General features: G+C 40.8%; 1 protein-coding gene across 11 annotated transcripts in view; it reads left to right on the top strand.

Annotated features, from left to right (window-relative positions):
- Positions 1-26,946, top strand: part of MAST2 (microtubule associated serine/threonine kinase 2) — a 256,248-nt gene that overhangs the window by 171,017 nt on the left and 58,285 nt on the right. For all 11 annotated transcript variants that reach the window (XM_050801476.1, XM_050801486.1, XM_050801494.1 and 8 more), the window contains one exon: positions 14,302-14,393. In XM_050801476.1, coding sequence (XP_050657433.1) covers positions 14,302-14,393 — 92 coding nt within the window. The remainder of the gene's footprint in view (positions 1-14,301; positions 14,394-26,946) is intronic.

The raw sequence follows: 26,946 nt of genomic DNA on the forward strand, positions 1-26,946 counted from the left end.
ACCCAGAATCTGAGGCAGTGTCCAGTCTAGGGTTTTTAAATTTTTCTCCTGTCTCTTTTACCAGGTTGATTCCATTAGAACTGTGTGAATGTCAACTGCAAATAATCAAAGAATTATCTTGTTTACTTGGTGGTAGGCAAATTTACTAAGATGTGGTAGAAAATCCTATCCTCATCTTGAGACTGGGGGTGGAGACAAGTTGCCTGCCATGAAGGGAACTTCCTACTACATCACATAAATTATTTCAGGGGAAGAGATTGTACTGGCTTATATTTGGCCAATTTCCTCCCTCTCTTTATGTCTTTTCTTTAAAACTCTTGATTCCTTCCAGGTGTTCTTGGTCTATTAAATTCATGATATCTTGGGCTTGGCATTCCAGATTTAGACCTGTGTTTGTTTCTTTTCACTGTAAGTTGTAACTGTTGCAGGAACATGTAGCAGAGATGTTTATTTTTAGATTTGGGTGGTATAATCTGCCCGGGACTGAATCATGCTTCCTTTGCATTGCTGGTGGTCTTTTCTGCTATAATATAGTGAAAGGATTCAGGATTGTTGAGTGTAGAGATCATCTATACCTCTTTATTTTTTGTCTGGCTCAAGATAGCTCTCTCTTTATTGTGTCCTGATACAGGGTTGATAGTCGCAATAGTAGCAAAGGTGGTCACGACTAAAGACTTTGGTGGGAGCATACTGTTTCCTTAGTCTCTGTCATAGCAGACCTGCTCCCCAATATTTGTGCCTATGTCAAAGTTTCGTGCCAGTCCCTAAGGTACTTATTGCTGTCCTCTCATCCCTGAAATTAGGCCACATAAAATGCCCTTGATTTTCTGGATACTTGACTTGTAAATCATTTGAGGATGAAACGCCACACTAAGAAAGTCCCAGGGCAAAGAAAATTCAAGTTAGATTAGGCCTTCAAAAAATGTTATTACTTTATCTTGACTTAGGGAAAGCTGCGTCGCATTTCTTTCTTTCTTTCTTTTTTTTTTTTTTTTTTTTTTTTTTTTTTTTTTTTTTTTTTTTTTTTTGACGGGGTCTCGCTCCTCACTCTGTAGCCCAGGCTGGAGTGCGGTGGCCCGAGCTCCACTCACTGCAAGCTCCGCCTCCCGGATTCACACCATTCTCCTGCCTCAGCCTCCCGTGTAGCTGGGACTACAGGCACCTGCCACCGCGCCCTGCTAATTTTTGTATTTTTAGTAGAGACGGCATTTCACCGTGTTAGTCAGGATGGTCTCAATCTCCTGACCTGGTGATCCGCCCGTCTTGGCCTCCCAAAGTGCTGGGATTACAGGCGTGAGCCACCGCGCCCGGCCGCATTTCTTAGCCTGCAGTTCCTTGTCCAAATACAGGGGATAATAATAGTCCCTGCTTCATAGGGTGTGAGATACTCCATGTAATGATGCTTTAAACCAGGGTTGTTACAGTTTTACAAGCCAATCTTTTGGCTTCCCTCTGCCACATAGGAAGAAGAATTGTCTTGGGCCACACACAGAATACACTAATGATAGCTGATGAGCTTAAAAAACAAAAACAAAAAACACCTCATAATGTTTTAAGAAAATTTCCAAATTTGTATTGAGCCACATTCAAAGCTGTCCTGGAGTGCATGTGGCTTGTGGGCTGCTGGTTGGACAAGTTAACTTTAAACCAAGCCCAGTTAGCTCTTAGTAATCGTTAGATATTATCATTGTTGTTTTAAATGCATAGCTGATTTCAGCAGAACATAAGGAAAACCCTGAAGGACCCAAATCAGAGAGAGAAAACAACACCTAATCAATGGGAGTAGAAGCGCTAGCCAGCAATCAGGCAAGAAAACGAAATAAAGGGTACCCAAATAGAAAGAGAGGAAGCCAAACTACCCCGTTTGCAGATAACATGATTCTATATGTAGAACACCTAATAGTCTCAGCCCAAAAACTCCTTTCTTCCTTTCTTCCTTTTCTTTCCTTTCTTTCTTTTCTTTCTGACAGAGTCTCGCTCTGTCACCCAGACTGGAGTGCAGTGGAGTCATCTCGGCTCACTGCAAGCTCTGCCTCCCAGGTTCAGGCCGTTCTCCTGCCTCAGCCTCCCGAGTAGCTGGGACTACAGGCGCCCGCCACCATGCCCAGCTAATTTTTTGTGTTTTCAGTAGAGACGGGGTTTCACCATGTAAGCCAGGATGGTCTCCATCTCCTGACCTCGTGATCCACCCACCTCGGCTTCCCAAAGTGCTGGGATTATAGGCATGAGCCACTGCGCCTGGCCCCAAAAGCTTCTTAAGCTGATAAACAACTTCAGCAAAGTTTCAGGATACAAAATCAATCACTAGCAGAAAGCACTAACATTCCTATCCACCAACAACAGCCAGGGTGAGAGCCAAATCAGGAAGGCAGTCCCATTTACAATTGCCACAAAAAGAATAAATACCCAGGAGTATAGCTAACTAGGGAGGTGAAAGATCTCTACAATGAGAATTGCAAAACACTGCCCAAAGAAATCAGAGAGGACACAAACAAATGAAAAAACATACCATGCTCATGGATAGGAAGAATCAGTATCATTAAAATGATCATACTGCCTGAAGCAATTTATAGATTCAATGCTATTTCTATCAAACTACCAAGAATATTCTTCACAGAACTTGAAAAAACTATTTTAAAAATTGTATGGAACTGGGCTGGGCGTGGTGGCTCATGCCTGTAATCTCAGCACTTTGGGAGGCCAAGGTGGGTGGATCATGAGGTCAGGAGTTCAAGACCAGCCTAGCTAATATGGTGAAACCCCATCTCTAGTAAAAATATAAAAAATTAGCTGGGTGTGGTGGCACGTGTCTGTAGTCTCAGCTACTTGGGAGGCTGAGGCAGCAGAATTGGTTGAACCTGGGAGGTGGAGGTTGGAGTGGGCTGAGATCATGCCACTGTGTTGGGCGACAGAGTGAGATGTCTCAAAAAAAAAAAGTCTCATGGAACCAGAAAAGATCCCAAATAGCCCAGGCAGTCCTAAGCAAAAAGAACAAAGCTGGAGGCATCACGTTACCTGACTTCAAACTATACTACAGGGCTACGGTAATTAAAACAGCATGGTACTGGTACAAAAACAGAGACATAAACCAATAGAACAGAATAGAGAGCCTATTTTAAAAATCAGATATTTTAAAATCGTAGGCCACACACCTACAACCATCTGATCTTTGACAAAGCTGACGAAAACAAGCAATGGGGAAAAGACTCCCTATTCAATAAGTGGTGCTGGGATAGCTGGCTAGCCATAAGCAGAAGACTGAAGCTACATAGTACCCCTCCTTTACATCATATACAAAAATTAACTCAATATGGGTTAAAGATTTAAATGTAAAACTATGAAAACCCTGGAAGACAACCTAAGCAATACCATCCTGGACACAGGAATGGGCAAAGATTTCATGACAAAGACACCAAAAGCAATCGCAACAAAAGCAAAAATGGACAAGTGGGATCTAATTAAATTTAAGTGCTTCTGCACAACAAAAGAAACTATCAAGAGTAAACAGACAATCTACAGAATAGGAAAAAATATTTGCAAACTGCATCTGACAAAGGTCTAATATTCAGCATCTATAAGGAACTTAAACAAATTTACACAAGAAAAACAACCACATTAAAAAGTGGGCAAAGAACATGAACAGATACTTTTCAAAAGAAGGCATACATGTTACCAACAAGCATATGAAAAGCTCAATATCACTGAGCATTAGAGAACTGCAAATCAAAGCCACAATGAGATATCTCACACCAGTCAGAATGGCTGTTGTTAAAAGTAAAAAAAATAACAGATGTGGCAAGGTTGTGGAGAAAAGGGAATACTTATACACTGTTGGTGGGAGTGTAATTTAGCTCAACCATTGTGGAAAGCAGTATGGTTATTCCTCAAAGAGCTAAAAGCAGAAGTACCATTTGACCCAGCAATTTCATTATTAGGTATATACCCAGAGGTATATAAATCATTCTGCCATAAAGACACATGCACACGAATGTTCATTACAGTACTATTCACATTAGCAAAGACATGGAATCAACCTAAATGATCATTAATGATAGATGGGATTAAAAAAAATGTGGTACAGGCCGGGCGCGGTGGCTCAAGCCTGTAATCCCAGCACTTTGGGAGGCCGAGACGGGCGGATCACGAGGTCAGGAGATCGAGACCATCCTGGCTAACACAGTGAAACCCCGTCTCTACTAAAAAATACAAAAAACTAGCCGGGCGAGGTGGCGGGCGCCTGTAGTCCCAGCTACTCGGGAGGCTGAGGCAGGAGAATGGCGTAGACCCGGGAGGCGGAGCTTGCAGTGAGCTGAGATCCGGCCACTGCACTCCAACCTGGGCGACAGAGCGAGACTCCGTCTCCAAAAAAAAAAATAAAAATAAATAAATAAAAAAAATGTGGTACATATATGCCATGGAATATTATGCAGCCATAAAAAAAGAACAAGATCATGTCTTTTGCAAGAACATGGATGGAGCTGGAGGCTATGATCCTAAGTAAACTAACCCAGGAACAGGAAACCAAATACCTCATGTTCTTACTTATAAGTGGGAGCTGAATGAAGATAGCTCATGAACACAAAGAAGGGAAAACAACAGACATTGAAGTCTACTTGGGGGTGGAGAGAGAGAGGAGGGAGAGGAGCAGGAAAAGTTACTACTGGCTACTAGGCTTAATACCCGGGTGATGAAACAACCTATACGACAAACCCCTGTGTCACGAGTTTACCTATATATCCTTCACATGTACCCCTGAACCTAAAAAAAAAAATAATAATAACAGTGGGAGCCAGCTTTGAAGCTTCCAAAAATGGGGTCAGGGAGGAGATGTGCTAGTCTCAATAACCTTGAGGGGAAAAAAGATGAAGTCTTGGCTTGTTGAAAGTAAGCAATTAGAATTGAGACCCCCTACATACAATTAGGACCCTCAAAAGACTTCACCCTCAGTGCAGGAATGGACTAGGAAAACCACTGGCATGTACAAATAAAAAGTACTTCCTTAATCTCATCTGGATTTTAAATAGGGCTTTTAATAAAGGAAAGACGTCTCCCTTGAAAATTTCTACCTGTAAGCCTGCACTTAACTGAAATTTGGGGTTGGAGTTTATACTCTTTGTGTGGTCTAGAAGCTGGTTCTGGGCTGGTAATAACTGACTGATCCGTCAGAAACAAACTTAACACTTCTATTAAGTGACATACCCTCAAATCAGGTAGCATAGGATTCTCATAAATACAGCTTCACTGAAGGTAAGTTTATAGTACAAAATTACAAACCAATCAACCAACCAAGTGAAAAATCAATAAGTGAAAATCAACAGATAAAAGAAACAATTTGAAACTTCAGAAAGTAGCATTAGAGGATGGGCACAGAGGCTCACAGCTTTCATCTTAATACTTTGGATGACTGAGGCAAGTGGACTGCTTGAGCCCAGGAGTTCGAAACCAGCCTGGACAACATGGCCAAACCCTGTCTCTACAAAAAAATACAAATATTAGCTGAATGTGGTGGCTCATGCCTGTAATCCTGCCACTTTAGGAGGCTGAGGTGGGAGGATCGCTTGAGCCTGGGAGTTCAAGACCAACCTGAACAACATAGTGAAGTCTTATCTCTACTAAAAAAAAATTTTTTTTTAATTAGCTGGGCATGGTGGTGTGTTCTTGTATTCCCAGCTACTCAGAAGTCTGAGGTGAGGATTGCTTGTGTCAGGGAGGTCAAGGCTGCAGTGAACTGTGATTGTGCCATTGCACCCCAGCCTGGATGACAGAGCGAGACCCTGTCTCAAAAAGAAAAACAAAAGTAACATTATAGATTAAGACTGTAAGATGAGTATATTTAAAATGATTAAGAGAATAAAAGAAGGAGGCTGGATGTGATGGCGCTCACGCCTGTAATCCCAGCAATTTGGGAGGACAAGATGAGTGGATCACTTGAGCCCAGAAGTTCAAGACCATCCCAGACAACGTGGTAAAACCCTGTCTCTACAAAAAATACAAAACTTAGTCAGGCATGGTAGCATGGGCCTGTGGCCCCAGCTACCCTGGAGGCTGAGGTGGGAGGATCACCTGAGCCCAGGAAGTTGAGGCAACAGTGAGTGGAGATTGAGCCCCTGCACTCCAGCCTGGGCGACAGAGTGAGACTCTGTCTCAAAACAAACAAAATGAATATGAAAGAAGGAAACAAAAACAAGAGAAAAAAAGACCAAATATATTTGGACAAAAAGCTAATTAGAATTCAAAGAATAAAATATATATATTGTGTTGTTGAAATTGAAAATGCAACAGTCGTGTTAAATAATAGAGCTGTGGACAAAGTAAAATTTTTATCTAGAGTGCAAGACAGAAATGGGAATATATAAACTATAAATGAAAGCTAAGAAACACAGAAGATATGATCAGATGGTCCAACAGAATATGGAGAAATGGGAAGAGGCAGTATTCATAGAGATAATGAATGAGACCTTCCAGAACTGATTAGAAACAAATAACATCTTGAAGCATGGTGAGTCCCCACTATAATAAATAAAAATAAATCCCCATCTAGATACATTGCAGTACTGCAGAACCATGAAAACAAAGAGAATATCTTAAAAGAACCTTCAAGAATTCACTAAACTAAAAGAGCTCAGCAAGAAAGTTCACTCAAGAAAATTGAAAATATATGTTCATGCAAAAACTTGTACACAAATGTTCACAGCAGCAGCATCTGTGATAACCAAAAAGTAGTAACAACCCAAATACCTTGTCATTTTATGAAAGGATTAACAGTTGTGGCATGGAGAATTTATGCATGCCACAACATGCATGAATCTTGAAAACATGCTGAGTAAAAGAAGCCAGACACCAAAGACTACATAGTGTATGATTCAGTTTCTGTGAAATGTCCAGAATATGTAGAGTCCATAGAGACGGTGAATCCATAGAGACAGTACATTGGTGGTTGGTTGTGGGGAGAATGGGATGGAGAGTGACTGCTAATGGGTACAAGGTTTCTTTTTGGCAGTGAAAATATTCTGGAATTAGATAGTGGCAGTGCTTGCACAGCCTTATGAATATACTAAAAATGAATAAGTTGTACATTTTAAAAGGGTGAATTTTATATTGTTTGAAATATATCTAAAAAAAATAAGTTAATGGTTAAAATAAAGCAACCAGACAGAAAAAGAAAAATTAAGTACAAAGGAACAGCACTTATGTTAAGAGCAAGCTTTTCAACAGCAATAACAGGAGCCATAAGACTACAGAATACTGTTTTTAAAGTATTGAGAAAAAAGTTACTCTGAACAAGACACTAGAATTATCTATACTTGGTAAATTAGCAATGGAAGTGAGTGACCAAAATAAAGACATTTTCAGACCATCAAAAACCCAGAGAACAAAATCTATAGAGAAGATTTATTACTATCAGATCCTCTCTGAAATAATTACTACAGGATATATTTCAGAAACAAAGAAGAAATACATTAATGCAAGAGAGAATGTTAAGCAGTGAAATTGGAAAATACATGAGTAAATCTCAGCAAGCAATTATTATATGAAATAATAATTATTAATTTGGCAATGTAAAAGTAAGATAGACCTGAATAATAGACTGCAATAATAGGTAAGTTGAAAGAGAATGGTAGGATTGGAGTTAAAAGCCATCTAGGATCTTTTAATTTTGTTCAGAAAGAGGATTGAGGTGCTGGTTAACTTTAGACTTTGTTGAGACAAGAACACCTATTAAACCTTGAATAATAATAACTACTTTAGCACAGAAAAAGACAAAACAATATGTAATTTCTAAACCAATAGAGCAGAGGTTAAAAAAAAAAAAAAGATTAATTCAAGGAGAGTTGCCATCAGACTTGGAGGAAAACTTTACCTTAGAGCAAAGACTTTCCTAGTTCCTCTGATGCCTGCTGCTCTTGTGGGGAATTCTGACCACCTGCTTCTGTGGAAATACATTCATTTGTTCAATAAACACTTGTCAAAAACCTCCTATGCCCTGTGTACTATTTCTAGGTATTTGGGATACCTCTTAGAGCTCACTCTAGAGAAGAAGAAACAGACGATAAACATAGTTTATATAGTACGTTAGAAGCTGACAAATGCTATTGGGAAAAAAGGTAGAGCAAAGGGGATTCGGGAAAACAGAAAATTGGGAAGGTGACATTAGAATAAGGCCTTGAAGGAGTGAGGGATTTTTGCCATTGTGTAGTTGAAGGCAGGAAATTGCAAGTAAAGGGAACAGCTAACACTGGTCCTAGTAGCTAGAAGTGCCTATGCAAAATTAGCAGCCTGTGGAAGGTTTTGAGCAGAGAAATGAAATAATCAGATGTGTGCTTTAAAAGAATAACTGTGGCTTGCTCATATTAAAAACAGATTAGGGTAGAAGACAAGAGTCAACCAGAGAGACTAGTTAGGAGGATATTGAAATAATCCAGATAAGCAATAAATAATGTATCAATAATAATATAATGGATAAGTAATAATATCTCCCTTTATTGGGGAGAGAATATGTATTTTTCTCCCACTCTCACTTCCCCATCTTAACCAGGGCATCTTGGTTTTTACTCTGAAATATTATAGGATCTGGAAGTGCTTGACTGTAACCAGCTTCACATTCTTCTTTATATTGTTCACACTTATTGAAACAGAAGTGATCTTTTCCTCATTCTAAATTCTAAAAGGTGCCTGCCAAGTACTATCTGTCATGGAGTGCTCAAGTTCCTAGGAGCAGCTAGACCTCTGGGATTTGGAGACTGGAGAGGCCTAAGGGATCTGCAACCAGGCATCCTATTCCACACCCTTTGTTGCTTCACACTGGGAAGCAGGCTTCCTAAGTAAATTTACAGCAGCTCTTGCAGGGGTCAGATCTTCCAAGTGCCTGCTAGTTGCTGGAGGGAGGGTTTTTTGGAGGCTAGAAACGAGCTACTACTCTCCAAATATGGTTACAATTCAACATTGTCACAGAGAATGCATGATGTGCCTTAGCCCTTGTTCTCACTGTTAAGTGAGATGACCATGGTGAGGCATGTAAGAAAATGAAATGCCAAATCTCACTCCGAGTAGCCAAGTGACTGGGATGGTTTAACAGCAGTCTTTGCATGGGGTAGCTCAGGGAGCTTCCAGGCTACCACCCGTCAGCTGAGAGTTAGTGTACCTGACTCTGCAGATATCCAATACTTCATCTTACTGGAATGAAAGAAGTAAGACTTGTCCTTTATCTTCTTAGGATCCTGGGGAAATGGCCAGAGCCTGTTGAAGTGGAAAAATTAGCCAGTTCCTTGTTGTAGATCTCAGCTGAGTCATGGTATCTGTAGCAGAGTGTCTGACCTTTTTTTCCCCTGGCAGCTGTTAAAGATTTGCCAAGTGAGATTATGTGTACCTTTATAAAAAGGCATGTGGCCTGGAAATATGATCTTTAGTGTTTCGGCTTTTATTTTAAATTTTAAATAAGGTTAAGGCAAATGAAGCTGGAATTAATTATCTGTCCCTGAAGTTTCAAGAAATTTTCACTTTCAGACACAAGGATTTAGATATAACAGTTTGATTTACCTTTCATAGACCAGGTATACGTGTATTTTCTTTATTTTAATCCTTGTAACAAATCATACTCATCCATTCATTTAACAAATATTTATTGAGAGCCTACTGTGTGCCAGGCAGCATTCTAGGTATTGAGGAGTGCAGCAGTACAAAAAGCATACAAAAGCCCCTGCCCTCGTACAGTTTAATTTCTGATGAGAAGAGAGACAATGCAACGAATGTGCAAAATATATACAATCATATATATATTGGGGATTAGTTCCAGGACCCACATGGATACCAAAATCTGCAGATGCCCAAGTCTCTTATATAAAAGAGCATACATAATATTCACATATAAGCTACACATATCTTCCTTTATACTTTAAATCATCTCTAGATTATCTAATACAAAGCAAATCTATGCAAATAGCTGTTATACTGTATTTTAAAAATTTATATTATTTTAAAAAATATCTTCCACCCATAGTTGGTTGAATCCATGGATGTGGAACCCACAGATAGAGAGTGCTGACTGTAGTGTGTTAGATGATGATAAGTGCTAGGAGAAAAATATATCAAGAAAGGGGGATAGGGAGTTTGGGAGGGGTTGCAATTTTAAATAGAGTGATGGGGGAAAATTCACCCAGAAGATTGTACTTGAGCAAAGACCTGAAGGAGGAGGGGAGCAAGCCTTGAGGCAATCTGGGAGAAAAATAGGCAAAGGAAATCCCAATTGTAAAGGCCCTGAGATGGGTGGCATGCTTGGCAGTTTCTAAGGAAGGTGAGGAGGCCGGTGTGGCTGGAGAGTGAGCAGGAGGGAGAGAGGTCATGGAGAATCCAGACCGTATAATGCCTTGTAGGCCATCATCTGAACTGACTTTTTCTCTCAGTGTGACAAGGAGAATTTTAAATGGAAGAGGGACATGATGTTGCTTAAATTTTAAAATTTTTGTATAGTTTTATTGAGGTATGGTTGGAATATAATAGATTGTGTGTGACTGTGATAATGAACATGAAGATAATGAATAGATCTGTAACTCTCAGAAGTTTCCTCGTGACTATCTATAATCCATTCTTTGCTTCTCATTGGGCGACTACTAATCTGCAGTCTGTCACTATAGATTAGTTAGCATTTTCTAAAATTTTATATAAATGGAATTGGATCAACTAAACAATTTGTCCTTGTGAGTCCCACCAGTGAATTTTTTTTTTTTTTTTTTTTTTTTTTGACAGAGTCTGGCTCTGTCTCCCAGGCTGTAGTGCAGTGGTGTGATCTCGGCTTATTGCAAGCTCTGCCTCCTGGGTTCACGCCATTCTCCTGTCTCAGCCTCCCAAGTAGCTGGGACTACAGGCACCCGCCACCATGCCTGGCTAATTTTTTTTTTTTTTTTTTTTTTTTTGGTATTTTTAGTAGTCAGGGTTTCACTGTGTTAGCCAGGATGGTCTCGATCTCCTGACCTCGTGGTCTGCCCTCCTCGGCCTCCCAAAGTGCTGGGATTACAGGCGTGAGCCACTGCGCCCGGCCATCTGCCCGTGAAATTTCTTAATTATGGTGGGTCAAATTCAAATTTTATTTTTTTAGTGGTTCTACTTTTGAGAAAATTTTTATTTCACCTCTCCCAATGGATAGATGTTTATTTCAAGATACATTGCAACCTATTGTCAACACCTCAAACCTGCCAGTCATTGATTTCTTGAAGGAGTGTAGTTGTTATCTATGCCTCCTAAATGTTCCTCGTATCACCAGCCCTTATTGTGGGTGATACAATGCCAGTACAAAGACAGCTATTCATGGAAATTTGTTCACTGCAGTTGCCAGTCATCATGAGTCTCTCTTTGAAAGGAATATTTTTTCACAAAATCAGCATTTCCCTGAATAAGTGGCTTCATCTTCCCTTGTTATGGTCTATGGAAGTCACAGTGAGAGCAACTACTGCTATTACTGGAATTTCAGTCCATACTATGGTCAGTGTCCACAATTTCTGTCACGAAGTATGCAAGCATTACTTTGAACTACATCCGATACATCTTAGTGGTTTAGGTCATTACTTGCAAATCAGTGATTCCTGTTTTAGCTACGAAATCAAGTGTCACTATATCCATGCTCTGGAGAGAGAAATAATGGGCTTTTGGTATGGTGGATACATCCATCAGCCAGTTATTAGTTATTTGGAAATTGTTGGTGACTGTTTTGCCCAAACCTTGCCACCTATTTTGCAATGCCTAGTTGAGTACAGTTCATATCACCTCTTGGCATACATACCCAAAACATCTAGTGCTGTTGAAATAAATGCAAAGCAAAGTGCAAGCCCATGAGAGGAATTTGTCAACAATGTGTTGGACTCGTATTTGGTCAAATTTATGTGGTGTGATTGACTTGGAAATAATGTTTTCATTTCCTTTTAGTGCATGTGTCAGAACAATTTCCTGTTAAGTAACATTATGTTTGACTTATGTTTTTAGTATATTTTAGTATAACTATTCAGGGACAAATTTTTTGATTGAATACATGTGAGAGGCAAATTGTTCAACTCATCCATGAAATCATACAACATACTCTTTTTTGTTTGGCATCTTGCTTTCAGTATAATTATTTGTGAGATTCACCCATTGTGTGAATCAATTGTTCATTCCTTGTTATTGCTGAGTAGAATTCCATTATATGGATATACTGTGATTTGTTTGTGGCTCATCTGTTGGTGCATATTTTAGGTGGTTTGTAGTTTCGGGTTTTCACAGATAATTAAAAGCATATAATTGGGTCCTGCTGTTTCATCCAGTCTGACAATCTCTGCCTTAATTGACTATGTACTTAGAACATTTATATTTAATATGATTATTGGTATTATTGGGTTTAAATCTGTTATTTGTTTTCTAATTGGCCCAACTGTACTTGTTCTTTCTTCTTTTTCTGGCACAGTCATTGGCTCATGCAGCCTTGACCCCCTGGAGTCAAGCAGTCCTCCTGCCTCAGTCACCCAAGTAGCTAGGACTATAGGCATATGCCAACATGCCCAGCTAATTTTTTTAATTTTTATTTTCTGTACAGATTTGAGGAAGGAAAGGGTGTATTGGAGGTTTAAGGAGAAAATGTGATTAGTTGTCTTGGAGAGTGAGCAAGCACATTAGTCTGGTAAATGTGCTAAGATTGTCAGGCAGTAATGAGGCCCCACTTGATGTTCGTCACTGTAAATATAAAGATACATCAGCCAGCATGATTCTGGGTTTTTCTTCAGTCACTCTAAGTTCCCAGGTGCAGTTGCAAAATAGATGGAAAGCTTGGTTGTAAAGGGTTGGGATTTCACCGGGACTTTGGTGTCCTTGAGAGGTAGCAACGTTTCACTTGGAGCTAGAATTTAAAGCAGACACTCAGGAGAAATTGGGGATATAGGCAGTTTGCTGATGACATACTGAGTTCGAGGAGGCAAAGTATAAGCTTTTCTCAAAGGTTCAGAGTAGTGGGAAACTGTCAAGAGAGTGGGAGGCTTGGCATTCCATGGTGACTGAGGTAGTTAGGGGTATGGGCATGATTGGATTCCTCCTGATGGCTTCTTAGGGGAAAATGGTTATTTCTAATGACAATCTCTTTCTTGAGATTAATCTCGTTCCTTCTGTTAGCCCTACAGAGTCTGACTGTGGCCTTCCCTATAGCTTCTATAACCTACTTCTTTTTCTGTCATTCTCCCCTCCTGTCATCTGCTCTTAACTTCTTTGCTAGTTCTTGAACATCCCAAATTTGTTCTTGTCTCAGTGCCTTTACCTTTACTTTTCTCTCTGCCTCTCAGCTCTACTTTTGTCTGAGTCCTTCATATCATTCAGTTCTCTCATCAGATTTCACTTCCCTAGTTAGCACTCCCACACCAGTCTCTGATTTCCTTTCTCCTTTTCTCTCTCTCCCTCCCTCCTTGCTTTCCTCTCTCTCTCTCTCTTTCTCTTCCTCTCTCTCCCTCTCTCCCCTCCCTGTTTCTCCCTCTTTTGTTCTTTCTTTCTCTTCCTTTTCCCACAGCACTGTTCACTCCAGTTATGAGGATAGAGACTGCTCTTTTGTTCTCTAGTGCTTCCCTCCTAAAACACTGCCTAGTGTACAGTAGGTGTTCAATAAATATTTGGATGAATATAAATGGAAAACTTCCCTAATGCCTTCAAAAGATAGGCTCATTTTCAAATAAATTGATACAGACTTTTCAGTAATAGATGTGCGTGAAATGGCTTTTCATTACCATCTGGTTTTCTCCAACCAGAAGAAAAAGCTTTAGGCGTTAACATGTTGTGGAAAGCCAGTATTATAGAAGAAACCCAGGCCTGTTCTGACATATATTCTGAAATGAGAATATTACTTAATTCATGGACTAAGCAGTTCTCAAAATAATTTCATAGATTAAGTTAATAGTTTTGGGGGGGTTCTTAGAGAATCTGAGAATACTTTGACTTGTGCTTTTTATTTTGTAAATCAGTTTGCAGTGGTCATCCTTCATTAGATACTGTTTAAAACATAGTTGTTGCCCGTAGGGAGCTCCTCATGTTTGCTTGGGAAGCCAAACTAAACATTGGAGAAGCACAGTGGCAATGCAAGATGAAAGTCAAGGCAGTGACAAAAGTTATTCCAAGGTGGAACACAGTGCTTTGTGGAATCTAACTGGTGCCGAGTGTAATTGCTGACCCAGTTCAGTTTAAAGAACTGTACTGTGCAGCCCGTGAAATGGTGTCACTCTTTTGTTCCTTAAAAGCCACTCAAGGTCTCTGAGCCCATGGTGTGGCCCTATTATAACTCACATTTTGTTTTCATTGCAGTTGTCGGACAAGTAACCGCAAGAGCTTGATTGTGACCTCTAGCACATCACCTACACTACCACGGCCACACTCACCACTCCATGGCCACACAGGTGAGTGCATGAAGGTTAAGAAAGGTTGAATGAAAGAGTGGCCACAGATGCCGAGTTTCTTTCCTACTTCTCATGTTGTGCAGTTCGGTACATTACATTGTCACTTTACTTGGTTGACTGAAGCATACAGAGCTCATGGGCTTGCTTTCTGTGTGAGAATGAGTTAGCCTACTTTTGACTCTTAATTGTTTCTTACCTTGTTCTCTCAACATTCCTTTCAGTCTTGTACATATCTTGGGGCCAGGTATGTGTCCTGGGTTTATGGCCTCTGTTTTGGTGTGTTCTGGTGTGTTATGGCTCCATTCGTCTTGGGCCATTTGATGAGGAGTCCATGAATATTTTGTACTACTGTGCCCGAGGATTAGGGCTCAGAGAGAGGGTTTTTTGTCTAATGGGACTCCTGTTAACCTTCCTGCTCTTAGATTAGGAGATAACAAAAGCAAGAGGAATATGTGTTTGTTTGTTTGTTTTTAAATAGAAATGAGGTCTCTCTATGTTGTCCAGGCTGATCTTGAAATCCTAGGCTCGAGTGATCCTCCTACCTTGACCTCCAAAGTACTGGGAGTATAGGTGTGAGCCACCGCACGCGGGTTGGAGTATTTGTTTCCTAACAATACTGATATTACATATTGGAATTAAAGCAAATGACCTCATGGATTCAGGCTGCTCTATCCCTGGAATATGGGCTCTTCCCAATAGTGTAAGGACTGACTTACGTGACTCTGAAGAATATATAAAAATTATGAGGCAGCCGGGCACAGTAGTTCCCACCTGTAATCCCAGCATTTTGGGAGGCTGAGATGGGCCAATTGCTTGAGCTTAGGAGTTTGAGACCAGCCTGGGCAGCATGGCAAAACCCCATCTCTACAAAAAATGCACAACTTAGCCAGGCATGGTGGTGTATGTGTGTAGTTCCAGCTACTTGGGAGGCTGAGGTGGGAGGATCGCCTGATCACCTGAGCCCATGGAGGTTGAAATCATACCACTGCATTCCAGCCTGGGCAGCAACAGAATGAGACCCCATCTCAAAAAGAAAAAAAAAAAATAGGAGGCTTGCATTGATTCTGGCATTCTGTCCTTCCCAGGAGAGGGGCAGAAGAAAGACCTCACTGGAGTCAGCCATGTGCTTCTGTGTAGAAGGTATATTCTGGCATCCCAGGGGAACCAGACCATGGGACTCAGCTTTGCTGAAAGGGCTGCTGCACTTCTGTGCAGTTCATTGCTACACTATTTATAATGGAAGTTCTAAACCTACAGTTAGTGGAAATTGATAGGCTTAGACTGTTCAGAGCTTGCTGCCTGGGCATAGAAAGTCATGGTCACTGTTGTCCTAAGCCTGGACCTTGTCTGTCTTTGGGCATTAAAGCAGGATATCAAAGCAGTGAAACGAGTCAGCATCAAGCTGAGTAAGATGAGTTTATTCTCCATGGATTTGTTTCCTTGCTCACAGTTTACTGTCTTTGGAGGGAGAAAGTGAGGGTACATGTGGAGTATTTGAGGGCCCTGAGAGTCTGGTGATTCTGAAACTCAACTTTGTCCTTGGGAGAAGGATCTCACCTTCTTTGGCTCAGATTCTCTTAGCCTAGAAGCCAGCCTTTTAGTGTGATGATGGCCCTTTTCCAAGAATCAGTAAATTTCTCAATCACTAGCTGTCACTTTAGAAGATACCACCAAGAGAACAGGGATCCCAGGGAATTTGGAGACATACTTGACCTTTAAAGCAAAGCTCTCATTGTGCTTAGGTGCTTTCCTCAAAAAAAAAAATTGACTGAGATTAGCTGGATTAGCTCAAATAGCACATCCTAGATTTTTAGAGAAACTCAGCGTACATCTATCTGACCTGACCTTTTTATCATGTAGAAATAAATTTAACATGTCTAGACCTTGTATATAGTTGCACAACTGTAATGTGAGTACTGAGCACTAGTTACTACTGGCTGCTCTTCTCTGAGATGATTATCTCTCTATTTAGATTCCCCACAGTTAGCATTTAGAACTAAATCTTCCCTACTCAAATGGCTTTGATTGAGAACACCACCTGACCTTTTCAGCCTGCCTGGATCTGTAGACTCCAGCTTTGAGTTAATGTGTGTAACATGCTTAGTACTTTACAAATGTTAGCATCTGTATTATCTCTTAGCAAATCACTGCAGAAGATCTAGGGGGCAAGAATGGACATAAAAGCCCAATTTGTGACTGTAGGCTGTACTTACCCAGCTGTTGAGACAGGCAGCACTGATTGTTCCACGCATATCCCACTTGACATTAGATTGTATCCTCAAATCTTATACATCCTGAAATTTACATCCACAGGATATTCCATGACCCTTTACCATCACTTTTAAGTTTTGAATCTGTTGAATAGTATGAGGCCTGTTAATTTGAAAGTAGGTTCATTTATTCCATACAGTTCAATTCAGTATTAAATATCTACTACATAAGTAGATTACAGTGTCAGTAATGTCAGTTCAGTAGGTACACACCAAGCCACTCTGGAAATGGAAACTTCCTACTTTTGTTTTTTTTTAATTAATAAACTTTATTTCTTAGAGTAGTTTTAGGTTCACAGCAAAATTGAGGAAGATACTGAGATAAACCATATACCCTCTGCCCTCACCTATGTATAAGCTCCCCATTATCAGGTCCCTACCAGAGTGCTGCATTTGTTACAGTTGATGAGCCTGCACTGACACATCACCCAGGCACTACTAGTTTACCTTAAGGTTCACTGTTAGTGCTATACATTTTGTGTGTTTGGGCAACATTATCATGATACCTATTTACCATTATAGTATCATATAGAGTCTTTTCATTGCCTAAAAATTATCTGTGCTCTGCCTATTTATTTCTTTCGCCCCTTAACTCCTGGCATCCAGTAATCTTTTTACTGTCTCCACAGTTTTGCCTTTTTCAGAATGTCACATAGTTGGAATCATACAGCAGCCTTTTCAGATTGGCTTCTTTCACTTAGTAATACATACTCAGGTTTCCTCCATGTCTTTTCATGGCTTGATAGCTCATTTCTTTCTAGCACTGAATAGTATCCTGTTGTCTGGTTATACCACAGTTTATTTTTATCCACTCACCTACTGAAGGACATCTTGGTTGCTTCTAAAGTTTTGGCAATTGTGAAAAAGCTGCTATAAACATCTGTGTATAGGTTTTTGGGTAGACATTAATTTTTAACTTATTTGGGTAAATAAGGAGCACAATTGCTATATTGAATGGTAACAGTATATTTGATTTTGTAAAAAACAAACAAACGAACAAAAATTCTTCAAGTTGGGCGTGGTGGTTCACACCTGTAATCCCACACTTTGGGAGGCCAAGGCGGGCAGATGACTTAAAGTCAGGAGTTCGAGACAAGCCTGGCCATCATGGTAAAACGTTATCTCTACTAAAAATACAAAATTAGTCTGACATGGTGGTGTGCATCTGTAATCCCAGGTACTTGGGAGGCTGAGGCAGGAGAATCACTTGAACCTGGGAGGCGGAGGTTGCAGTGAGCCAAGATTGTGCCACTGCACTCCAGCCTGGGCAAAAGAATGAGACTCTGTCTCATAAAAAGAAAAACTCCCAAACTGCCTTCCAAAGGGATGGTACCGTTTTACATTCCCACCAGCAGTAAATGAGTAGCTCCTGTTGTGTCATATCCTTGCCAGCATTTGGTGGTGTCATTGTGTGGATTTGGGTCTTTTTTTTTTTTTTTTTTTTAAAGCAGGATCTCACGCTGTCATTCAGGCTGGAGTATGGTGGCACAATCACAGCTCAATACAGCCTTGAGCTCTCAGGCTCCCAGATTTTGGCCATTCTAATCTATGTGTAGTGGTATCTCATTTAATTTTCAATTCCTGGTGGAGCACGATGGCTTACACTTGTAATCCCAGCACTTTGGGGAGGCCTAGGCAGGCTTTGCTTTTTTTTTTTTTTTGAGAGAGAGTCTAGCTCTATCACCCAGGCTGGAGTGCAGTGGTGCAATCTCAGGTCACTGCAACCTCCACCTCCCGGGTTCAAGCGATTCTCCTGCGTCATCCTCCCAAGTAGCTGGGACTACAGGCGTGTGCCACCATGCCCAGCTGATTCTGTATTTTTAGTAGAGATGACGTTTCATGTTGGCCAGGCTGGTCTTGAACTCCTGACCTCAAGTGATCTGCCCGCCTCAGCCTCCCAAAGTGCTGGGATTACAGGCATGAGTCACTGCACCTGGCCTTGCATATAACTTTTGACTGCCCCGAAACTTAACTGCTAATAGCCTTCTGTTGATAGAAGCCTTACTGGTAACATAGTTGATTAACATGTAATTTGTATGTTTTGTGTATTATATACGATACTCTTATAACAAAATAAGCTAGAGAAAAGAAAATGTTATTAAGAAAATCACTGGAAGAGAAAATATACTTACTATTCGTTAATTGGAAGTGGATCATCATAAAGGTCTTCGTCCTCATCATCTTCACATTGAGTAGGCTGAGGACAATTAAGGATTAGTCTTGTTATCTCAGGAGTGGCAGAGGCAGAAGAGGTGGAGGAGGTGGAAACGGATGCAGGAGGGGCAGGCACATTCTGTAACTTTTACTGAAAAAATTTATGTATAAGTGAACCCATACGGTTCAAACCTGTGTTGTTCGAAGGTCCACTGTAATCCAAATCAACCTTCTAATACCACTATACCACTTTGCCTTATGACAGCAAAATATACCTAACTCCTCTCTTCAGTACCTTGTAATTTTGCTGTCATTCATTTCACTTATATATAAGCACGTGTGTATGTGTATGCATAATGTATGTAAAAGCATACCTAATCACATACATTGTTGCTGTTACAGGTTAAGCACCCCTAGTCCAAAAATCCGAAATCCAAAATGCAAAACTTTTTAAGTACCAACATGAACCTCTCAGGAAATGCTTGTTGGAGTCTTTTAGATTTTGCGCTTTCAGATTTGGGATACTCAGCTGGTTGGTATAGTACAAATATTTCAAAATCAGGAAAAAATTTGAAATTTAAAACACTTCTGGTCTGATAAGGGATACCTATCCTATATTATGTTTAACAGACTTATCTATTAGATAAATTAAGAATAAGAAAAACAAGTTTTTGGTTTACCTTCACTTCTCCAGTGTGCTTGCTTGTTTCATGTAGAGTTCAGTTTCTCCCCTATATAATTTTCTCTCTGAACAACTTCTTTTAACATTTCTTGCAAGGCAGATCTACTGCTATGAGATCCCCCATTTTTTGTTAGGGAAAATTTTTATTTCTTTCTCACCTTTGAAGTATAATTTCACAAGGTACAGAATTTTAGGTTGCTTGCTTTTTTTTTTTTTTTTGTCTCTCAACACTTTTAATATTTCACTCCACTATCTTCTTGCTTGTGCGGTTCGTGAGAAGTTGGATGTAATTCTTGTCTTTGCTCCTCTGAAGATAAGGTGTTTTTTCCCTCTGGCTTTTAGATTTTTGTGTGTCTTTGGTTTTCTATAGTTTGAATATGATATGTCTAAGTGCAGTTTTTTTCCTGAATTTATCCTGCTTGGTATTTTCTGAGCTTCCTGAATCTATGGCTTGGTGTCTGACTATAATTTGGGGAAATTTTACGTCACTATTGCTTCAAATAATTCCTTTCCTTTCTCTTTTTCTTCTTGTATTCCTGCTACATATATATCACACCCTTTGTAATTGTCTCACAGTTCTCTGATATTCTGGTGTTGGTTTTTATTTTCAGTCTCTTTTTTCTTTGCTTTTTAGATTTGGAAGTTTCTGTTATCATATCCTCAAGATCAGAGATTCTTTCCCCAGCAGTGTTCAGTCTATTAATGAGCCCATCAAAGGCATTCTTCAGTTCTGTTACAGTGATCTTTAACATTTTCTTTTGATTCTTCCTTAGAATTTCTATTTATATTATCCATCTGTTCTTGTGTGTTGTCTATTTTTCCCATTAAAGTTCTTGGCATAATTAATCATGGTTTTGAAAAATTCCTAATCTGATCATTGCAACATTCCTGTCATTTCTGACTCTGGTACTGATGCTTGTTCTGTCTCCTCAAACTGTTTTTTGCTCTTTAGTGAGCTTTGTAATTGTTTTGTTAAAAGGCAGACGTGATGAACTGAGTAGAAGTAACAGTGATAGATAGGCCTTTCATAATGTATTGGTAAGGTGTAGGGGAGGAGAAGTGTTCTATAGCAGGGATCCGCAACCCCTGGGCCACAGACCAGTACTGCTTGTGGCCTGTTAGAAGCCAGGCCACACAGTAGGAGGTAAGCGTCAGGCAATCAAGTGAAGCTACATTTGTATTTACAGCCGCTCACATTACTGCCTGAGCTCTGCCTCCTGTCAGATCAGCTGTGGCATTTAGATTCTCATAGGACCATGAACCCTACTGTGAACTGTGCATGCAAGAGATCTAAGTTGCACACACTTCTTATTAGAATCTAATGCCCTATGATCTGTCACTGTCTCCCATGACCCCCAGATAGGACCGTCTAGTTGCAGGAAAACAAGTTAAAGGCTCCCACCGATTCTATATTATGGTGAGCTGTATAATTATTTCATTATATATCACAGTGTAATAATAATAGAAACAAAGTATACAATAAATGTAATGTGCTTGAATTATCCTGTAAACCCCCTGCCTCCCCACTCCCTGGTCCATGGAAAAATTATCTGCCATGAAACCGGTTCCTGGTGCCAAAAAGATTGGGGAATGCTGACTCTTGTGACTCGGTCTCAGTCTTTTGATGAGCCTTTGACCCTGGACTGTGAACTTCTCCAGTGCTTCTCAGTTTTTCCCCCACACCACAGTTGGGACAGAATGGTTCTTGGCTGCTGGAATTGGGTATTTCTTCCCCCAAGTAGAGCTGGCATTGATGAAATCCCAGCAAGTTAGGTGCAAACAAAATAGTTTCTCCCAAGGACAGGCCTCGTTAAGAACAGAATGCTCTGGCGTGTATCAAAACAGTTCATTTTCCCTCCTCCTGCTGGAATCATGAGATTTTCTTCAGTAATCACTGTGAGGATCCAGTAGGGCTCCTTTGGACAAAACTTACAAAAATATGGGGGCCCCCGCATGACTAGATCCCCCTGGAGTTTTTAACTCTCAGCATAATCCCCATTGAGCTTCTAGCAATTCCTCAGTTACAGTTCGAGTTTTCCTGCCGTGGAGGTTTTTGCTTAAGAATTTCTGCTCTGGCCAGGGGCGGTGGCTCACGCCTGTAATCCCAGCACTTTGGGAGGCCGAGGCGGGTGGATCACGAGGTCAGGAGATTGGGACCATCCTGGCTAATACGGTGAAACCCTGTCTCTACTAAAACTACAAAAAAAATTAGCCGGGCGTAGTGGCGGGTGCCTGTAGTCCCAGCTACTTGGGAGGCTGAGGCAGGAGAATGGCGTGAACCCGGGAGGCGAAGCTTGCAGTGAGCCGAGATCACGCCACTGCACTCCAGCCTAGGCAACAGAGCAAGACTCTGTCTCAAAAAAAAAAAAAAGAATTTCTGCTCCAGTAAGTTGTACCTCACTGTGTCTGCTGTCTGTCCAGTTTTGGGGGCAATGGTTCATCCTGTGACATTACTTGGCTGACAGATCTAAGAAGAGATTTTTTTTTTTTTTTTCCAGTTTGTTCAGCTTTTTACTTGTTAAAACAGAGTGGTAACTCCTAAGCTCTTTGCATGCCAGGCCAGAACTGGAAGTCAGTTTTTTTATTTTTATAACTTGTAGGGTATTTCATTGTATAACTGTACCACAATTTATTCATTTTCTTCATTTTCTTATTGGTGAATATTGCATCAGTCTAGGCCCAGTTAGGAGACAGGTAACAGACAAGTGATTTAAGCAAGTTTTAATAAAAGTAATACAAACTATGACAATAAGAGCATTAACTTTAACCTGTGAGAAAACTCCATAGGATGCTATAGAGCTGAAGGAGAGTTCTCAAGGAAGAACTAACTTGAACGGAAGATTCTCTAGGCTGCATTCAGGCTTTGTTGTAGTTGCAGCCCACTGGATGGCAGAGATGTTTTCTGATTCCCAGCCTAAAGCTGGTCCACAGTTACTCAGCAATCAGGGTATAGCCCTCTGGAGCACAGGTGAGTCAGGTCTAGAGAGAGAGAGAGTGGAGGTGCTGCTGTGAGCACTTTGTGTCCTCAGGAAGGACGTGAAAGACAATTCCTGGGGGTCGGGTGTGTTGAGCAAGCAAACAGAGTCAGTGGGGACAGGCCTGGAGCACATAATATCTTTGTAGGTAAGGCTATGGAAAGGTGTCTATGTGATTGGTGCAGAGCAATCCACATATCCACGTTCTCACACCACTGACTGATAATGCAGTTGCTAGAATTAGCACCAAGAGCCTGTTCTTTCTGCAGTGTGCCTCCAATACCCTCTACTGAGAAAGGTTAACATCATGCTTACTGTAGAGGATAGATGATGCTTAAAGGAATTTTCTCCTTTATCTCAGAGCAGGTATTGAAGGATTAATTTGGAGCTTAGTGGCATTAAATTGATAACCAGCGTAGACATTTAGATTGTTTATACTTTTCCACTATTATAGTCATCAGTGCTGCAGAAACATCCTTCTTCATATTCTTTTTGTATATATATATACACAGACTTTTTCTGGCATATATGTGGAGGCATGGAATTGCTGAGTCTTGGAATAAACTGTATAAATTTTCAGGAATAGGATCAATAGGTCGGGAGGCATGCATATTTTAATGATGTTTGTTACATATTCTCTAGCTGATTTTACAAGAGTATTCTGGAACTAAGAGTGTGCCTTCCATAAAAGCATGCAGTCCTTATCATTCAAGGTTAAGCTCAAGCCCTAGTGTTAAGCAGGAAGATCCAGCTACCAATTCCAGGTGAGGACTCCTGCTGCGTGGAGGATGACAAAGATCGTAATAATGCCAGCCGTCAGTAGGAGTCCACAGACCCCGGCCCACTGCTTCTTCTGTGGGTTTGAAGCTGTCAAGGAGGACTCGACATTCAAGACACTGGTTGCAACAGCATTTCACTCACAGAAAGGATAGATACAGCAAGATCAGAGTGTGAAGTGCACCAATCCCTCATGGCCATTGGGTCCCTCCAGTGGCCTGCGGAGGGTGATGGACTGCACACATCCTTTTCATGCTACTGGCAAAGATCCCATTCCATCCTGTGGTGAGCAGATACACTGGTGGGGCTGGCCGTGTGCCACGTGACGCACACACTTAAGCAATACAAAGAAGTTGACTCCGTACCCAGAAGAGGGGAAAAGTTTCTCCTAATAAGGAAGAAGAATCTCGGGCCAAGTGACAGCTTGCCACACAGCTTCCTTATGAGGGAAAGTTCTAGACCCAGGGCACTAATTGGGCAGTCTTGGAGAGGGGTGGCAGGTCATGTGATGGCTACATCCCTTACAGCCAGTAATCCGTCCCTCTTTACTCCCTGACACTTACAGCCTCTTCACCTCTATCTGTGTTGAATCTACTTGGGCTAATTTCATTATCCCTTACTCCTGTTTATGCCCATTGCCACAGGAACCCTCAGGTTACCCGCACCCCATAATCTACACGCCTAAGACATCTAAACCTCTGAACATTCCCTGCTCTGTCTTATCCTTCCCTGACTCTGGAAACCCTTCCAGTTTACCTTTTGGAATTCCAGTTCTTTATCAGCAAAATCTGTCTCCTAATCTGTTCTCTAAACATTCTGTCTTCTTCCTGTTCTACTGGAATCATAGGGGAAGAGGGAGAGCTTAGAATACTGATTATCTGCAGACTACTCAAGTGTTAGCCCTTTTCTCTCTCATAATCTCAAAGCATTGGGTCTAGTAGTAAGGGTAGATGTCCTCTGTCTTTTCATTACTTTCACTGTCTTCTCCCTAATCTCCCCATACTTAGATCATTAATTTGTATCATTTAATACCTATCATTGCAGCTGTAAAACTCTTCATACATTGCAGTCGTAACAATTTTAGCTCTTGACTGCAGTTACTCTCTTCAGTTCTACTCCTGTATTATTATTTTTTTTTGCAGTCTGTTTATGAGCTGTAATGTGTTATTCTTGATGGGTTCGATACACCCATAGTTGATCACTCCAGTTCTTAAGACTTTCTTTTCTTTGAACTCTTGTCTTCCAGTGAACCTCTCCACTACCCTACCTCAATCACTTATGCCCTAGATCTATACTTTAGACTTTGTCTCCATAATTTCGGTTTCTTTCTTCCTGCTTTCTGAGCACCACCTCTAATCTTTCTATAGCTTGTGTCATCTAGAAACCCTACCTCTGAAAAATAGTCATTTGATCCTGGGACCTTTAATCCTTGGGAACCTTCACTCACTATATTGAGATGTCTTCCAGACATCTGTGTGAATAATTCAGGATGTTTGTCTTGATTTCAAGGAAAAAATAGGGCTAGAGATACAAATGTTGGACTTTCACCATATAAAAAGATCTTAAAGCTGTGTGTCTAGATGTCGTCACCTAGGGAGTGAACATAGACAGAAAGGACTAAAGGTACAAGGACTGAATCCTGGGACATTCCAGTTTTCCGAGATCAAGAGAATGAGGAGAGACCCAAAAGGAAAGAGGAAAACTTAGAAAATACGGTGTCCTGGAAACCACGTAAAAGGAGTATTTCAGAAATAGTATGTGATCACCTGAGCCAAATGATATAGACAGATCAAGTGACATGAAGTCTGAGTATTGCCAGTGGGATATAGCAATGTGATGTCAGTGTTGACATTGATAGCTGTTTTGATGGAATGGTGGGGGAAAATCTAATTGGTGAGCAAGAAAGAAAGGGAAAAAGAAAATGGAGATAATAACTAAATAATTGGTTCAAGGAGTTTTGCTGTTACAGCAGAAATGAAATGCAAAGATGGGCGGAGGGATCAAGAGAGTTTTGAAAAAAAGTAACAGTGTCTATGTACATACACGGATGGAAGTGATTCAACAGCAAGAGAAAATCTGATAATGCAAGAGAAAGGAGAATGGCTGACGCAGTGTCCTTCTGTAGTTGAGAGGGGATGGGATCTGGTAAATAAGCAGTAGGTTAGCCTAGTCAGGAGTGCAAACAATCCTTCCCTAGGAATAGGGGAGGATGTGGGGAATGCAGTGCAGATTATGGCTGGGTAGATGTGACAAAGATAGCTTATTGAAGTTCTTCTCTGATTAGTTGAGGCCAGGTGCAGTGGCTCACTTCTGTAATTCCCACACTTTGGGAGGCCAAGGCGGGAGGATCACATGAGCCCAGTAGTTTGAGACTAGCCTGGGCAACATGGTGAAACCCCATCTCTACAAATGATACGAAAATTAGCTGGGCATGGTGTTGCATACCTGTAGTTCCAGCTACTTGGGAGACTGAGGTGGGAGGATCATCTGAGCCTCAGGAGTTCAAGGCTGCAGTGAGTTATGATTGCACGGAACTGTGATTATGATTTTGAGACAGAGCAAGACCCTGTCTCAAAAAAAAACTTTTTTTTTCTCACTGAAATGGAAAGCGAGGTGATTAGCTGAGAGCCTGAAGAGAGAGGATAAAGTATGATACAGTCTTTTAAAAGGATGGGAGAAAGAATACACTGAGAAGTATGGTCTGATTTCCAGTAGTATGAAGAGCCAAAGTTAGTGATCATACACATAAAGAGAGACTAGTCAGCTTTTCTATATGACTTTCTGGAACTTCTCAGGCTAGGATTTTGGAAAGATTGTATGAAGATACTGAAATTACTCCTGACAGAAGACATGATAAAAAGAATGTCATTGATACAGGAATAAAAATCTTTAAAGAGTGAAGGGGATTTCCCAAAGGTTTGTATGTGAATTTTAGCAAGGAGGGGTAATGGTTGTTGTAGTCTGATGACATCATTTCAAACCTGGTTATTTTTACGGAGAACAGAGGGAGAATGCCTGAAGATGAAATGAGCCAGCAGGGTATCTACCCCACTTCTAGGTCTAGTGGTACAAAGGGTGTGTGAAATCCAACAGCCATCATTTGAGAGAGCTGCAGAGGAAGCTGCATCCACAGGGGACAGTCAAGTTTCAACCCGTTCAGGGTATGTTAAGGGCTGTACTAAATGTGTATCCAGGGTGCTTGGGAGTACAAAAGTAAATATATGTAACCCAAGCTAGTCATTAAGCAAGGTGTTCTTTTTGGAGTTAGCTCATTGAATGAAGTAGAAAGCTCGTTCTAAGATCTGTATGAAATAGAATTGTATGATTAGGAAATTAACAGTCCAGAGCATTATAGTTGCCTGGACATGATGGCTCACTCCTGTAATTCTAACACTTTGGGAGGCCAAGGTGGGAGAATCACTTGAGGCCAGGAGTTCAAGACTAGCCTAGGCAACATAGTGAGTCCCTGTCTCTACAAAAAAAAAAAAAAAAGCCAGGTATGGTGATACGCGCTGGTAGTCCCAGGTGCTCAGTAGGCTGAAGTGGGAGGGAGGATTGCTTGAGTACAGGAGGTCACGGCTGCAGTAAGCCGTAGTCACACCACTGCACTGCTCTCCAGCCTGTGAAACAGAGCAAGATTCTATCTTAAAAAAAAAAAAAAAAAAAAACACAAACCATAAAGAAGTACAGATTAT

This window comes from Macaca thibetana, chromosome 1, assembly GCF_024542745.1.
Source record: "Macaca thibetana thibetana isolate TM-01 chromosome 1, ASM2454274v1, whole genome shotgun sequence".
NCBI lineage: Eukaryota > Metazoa > Chordata > Mammalia > Primates > Cercopithecidae > Macaca > Macaca thibetana.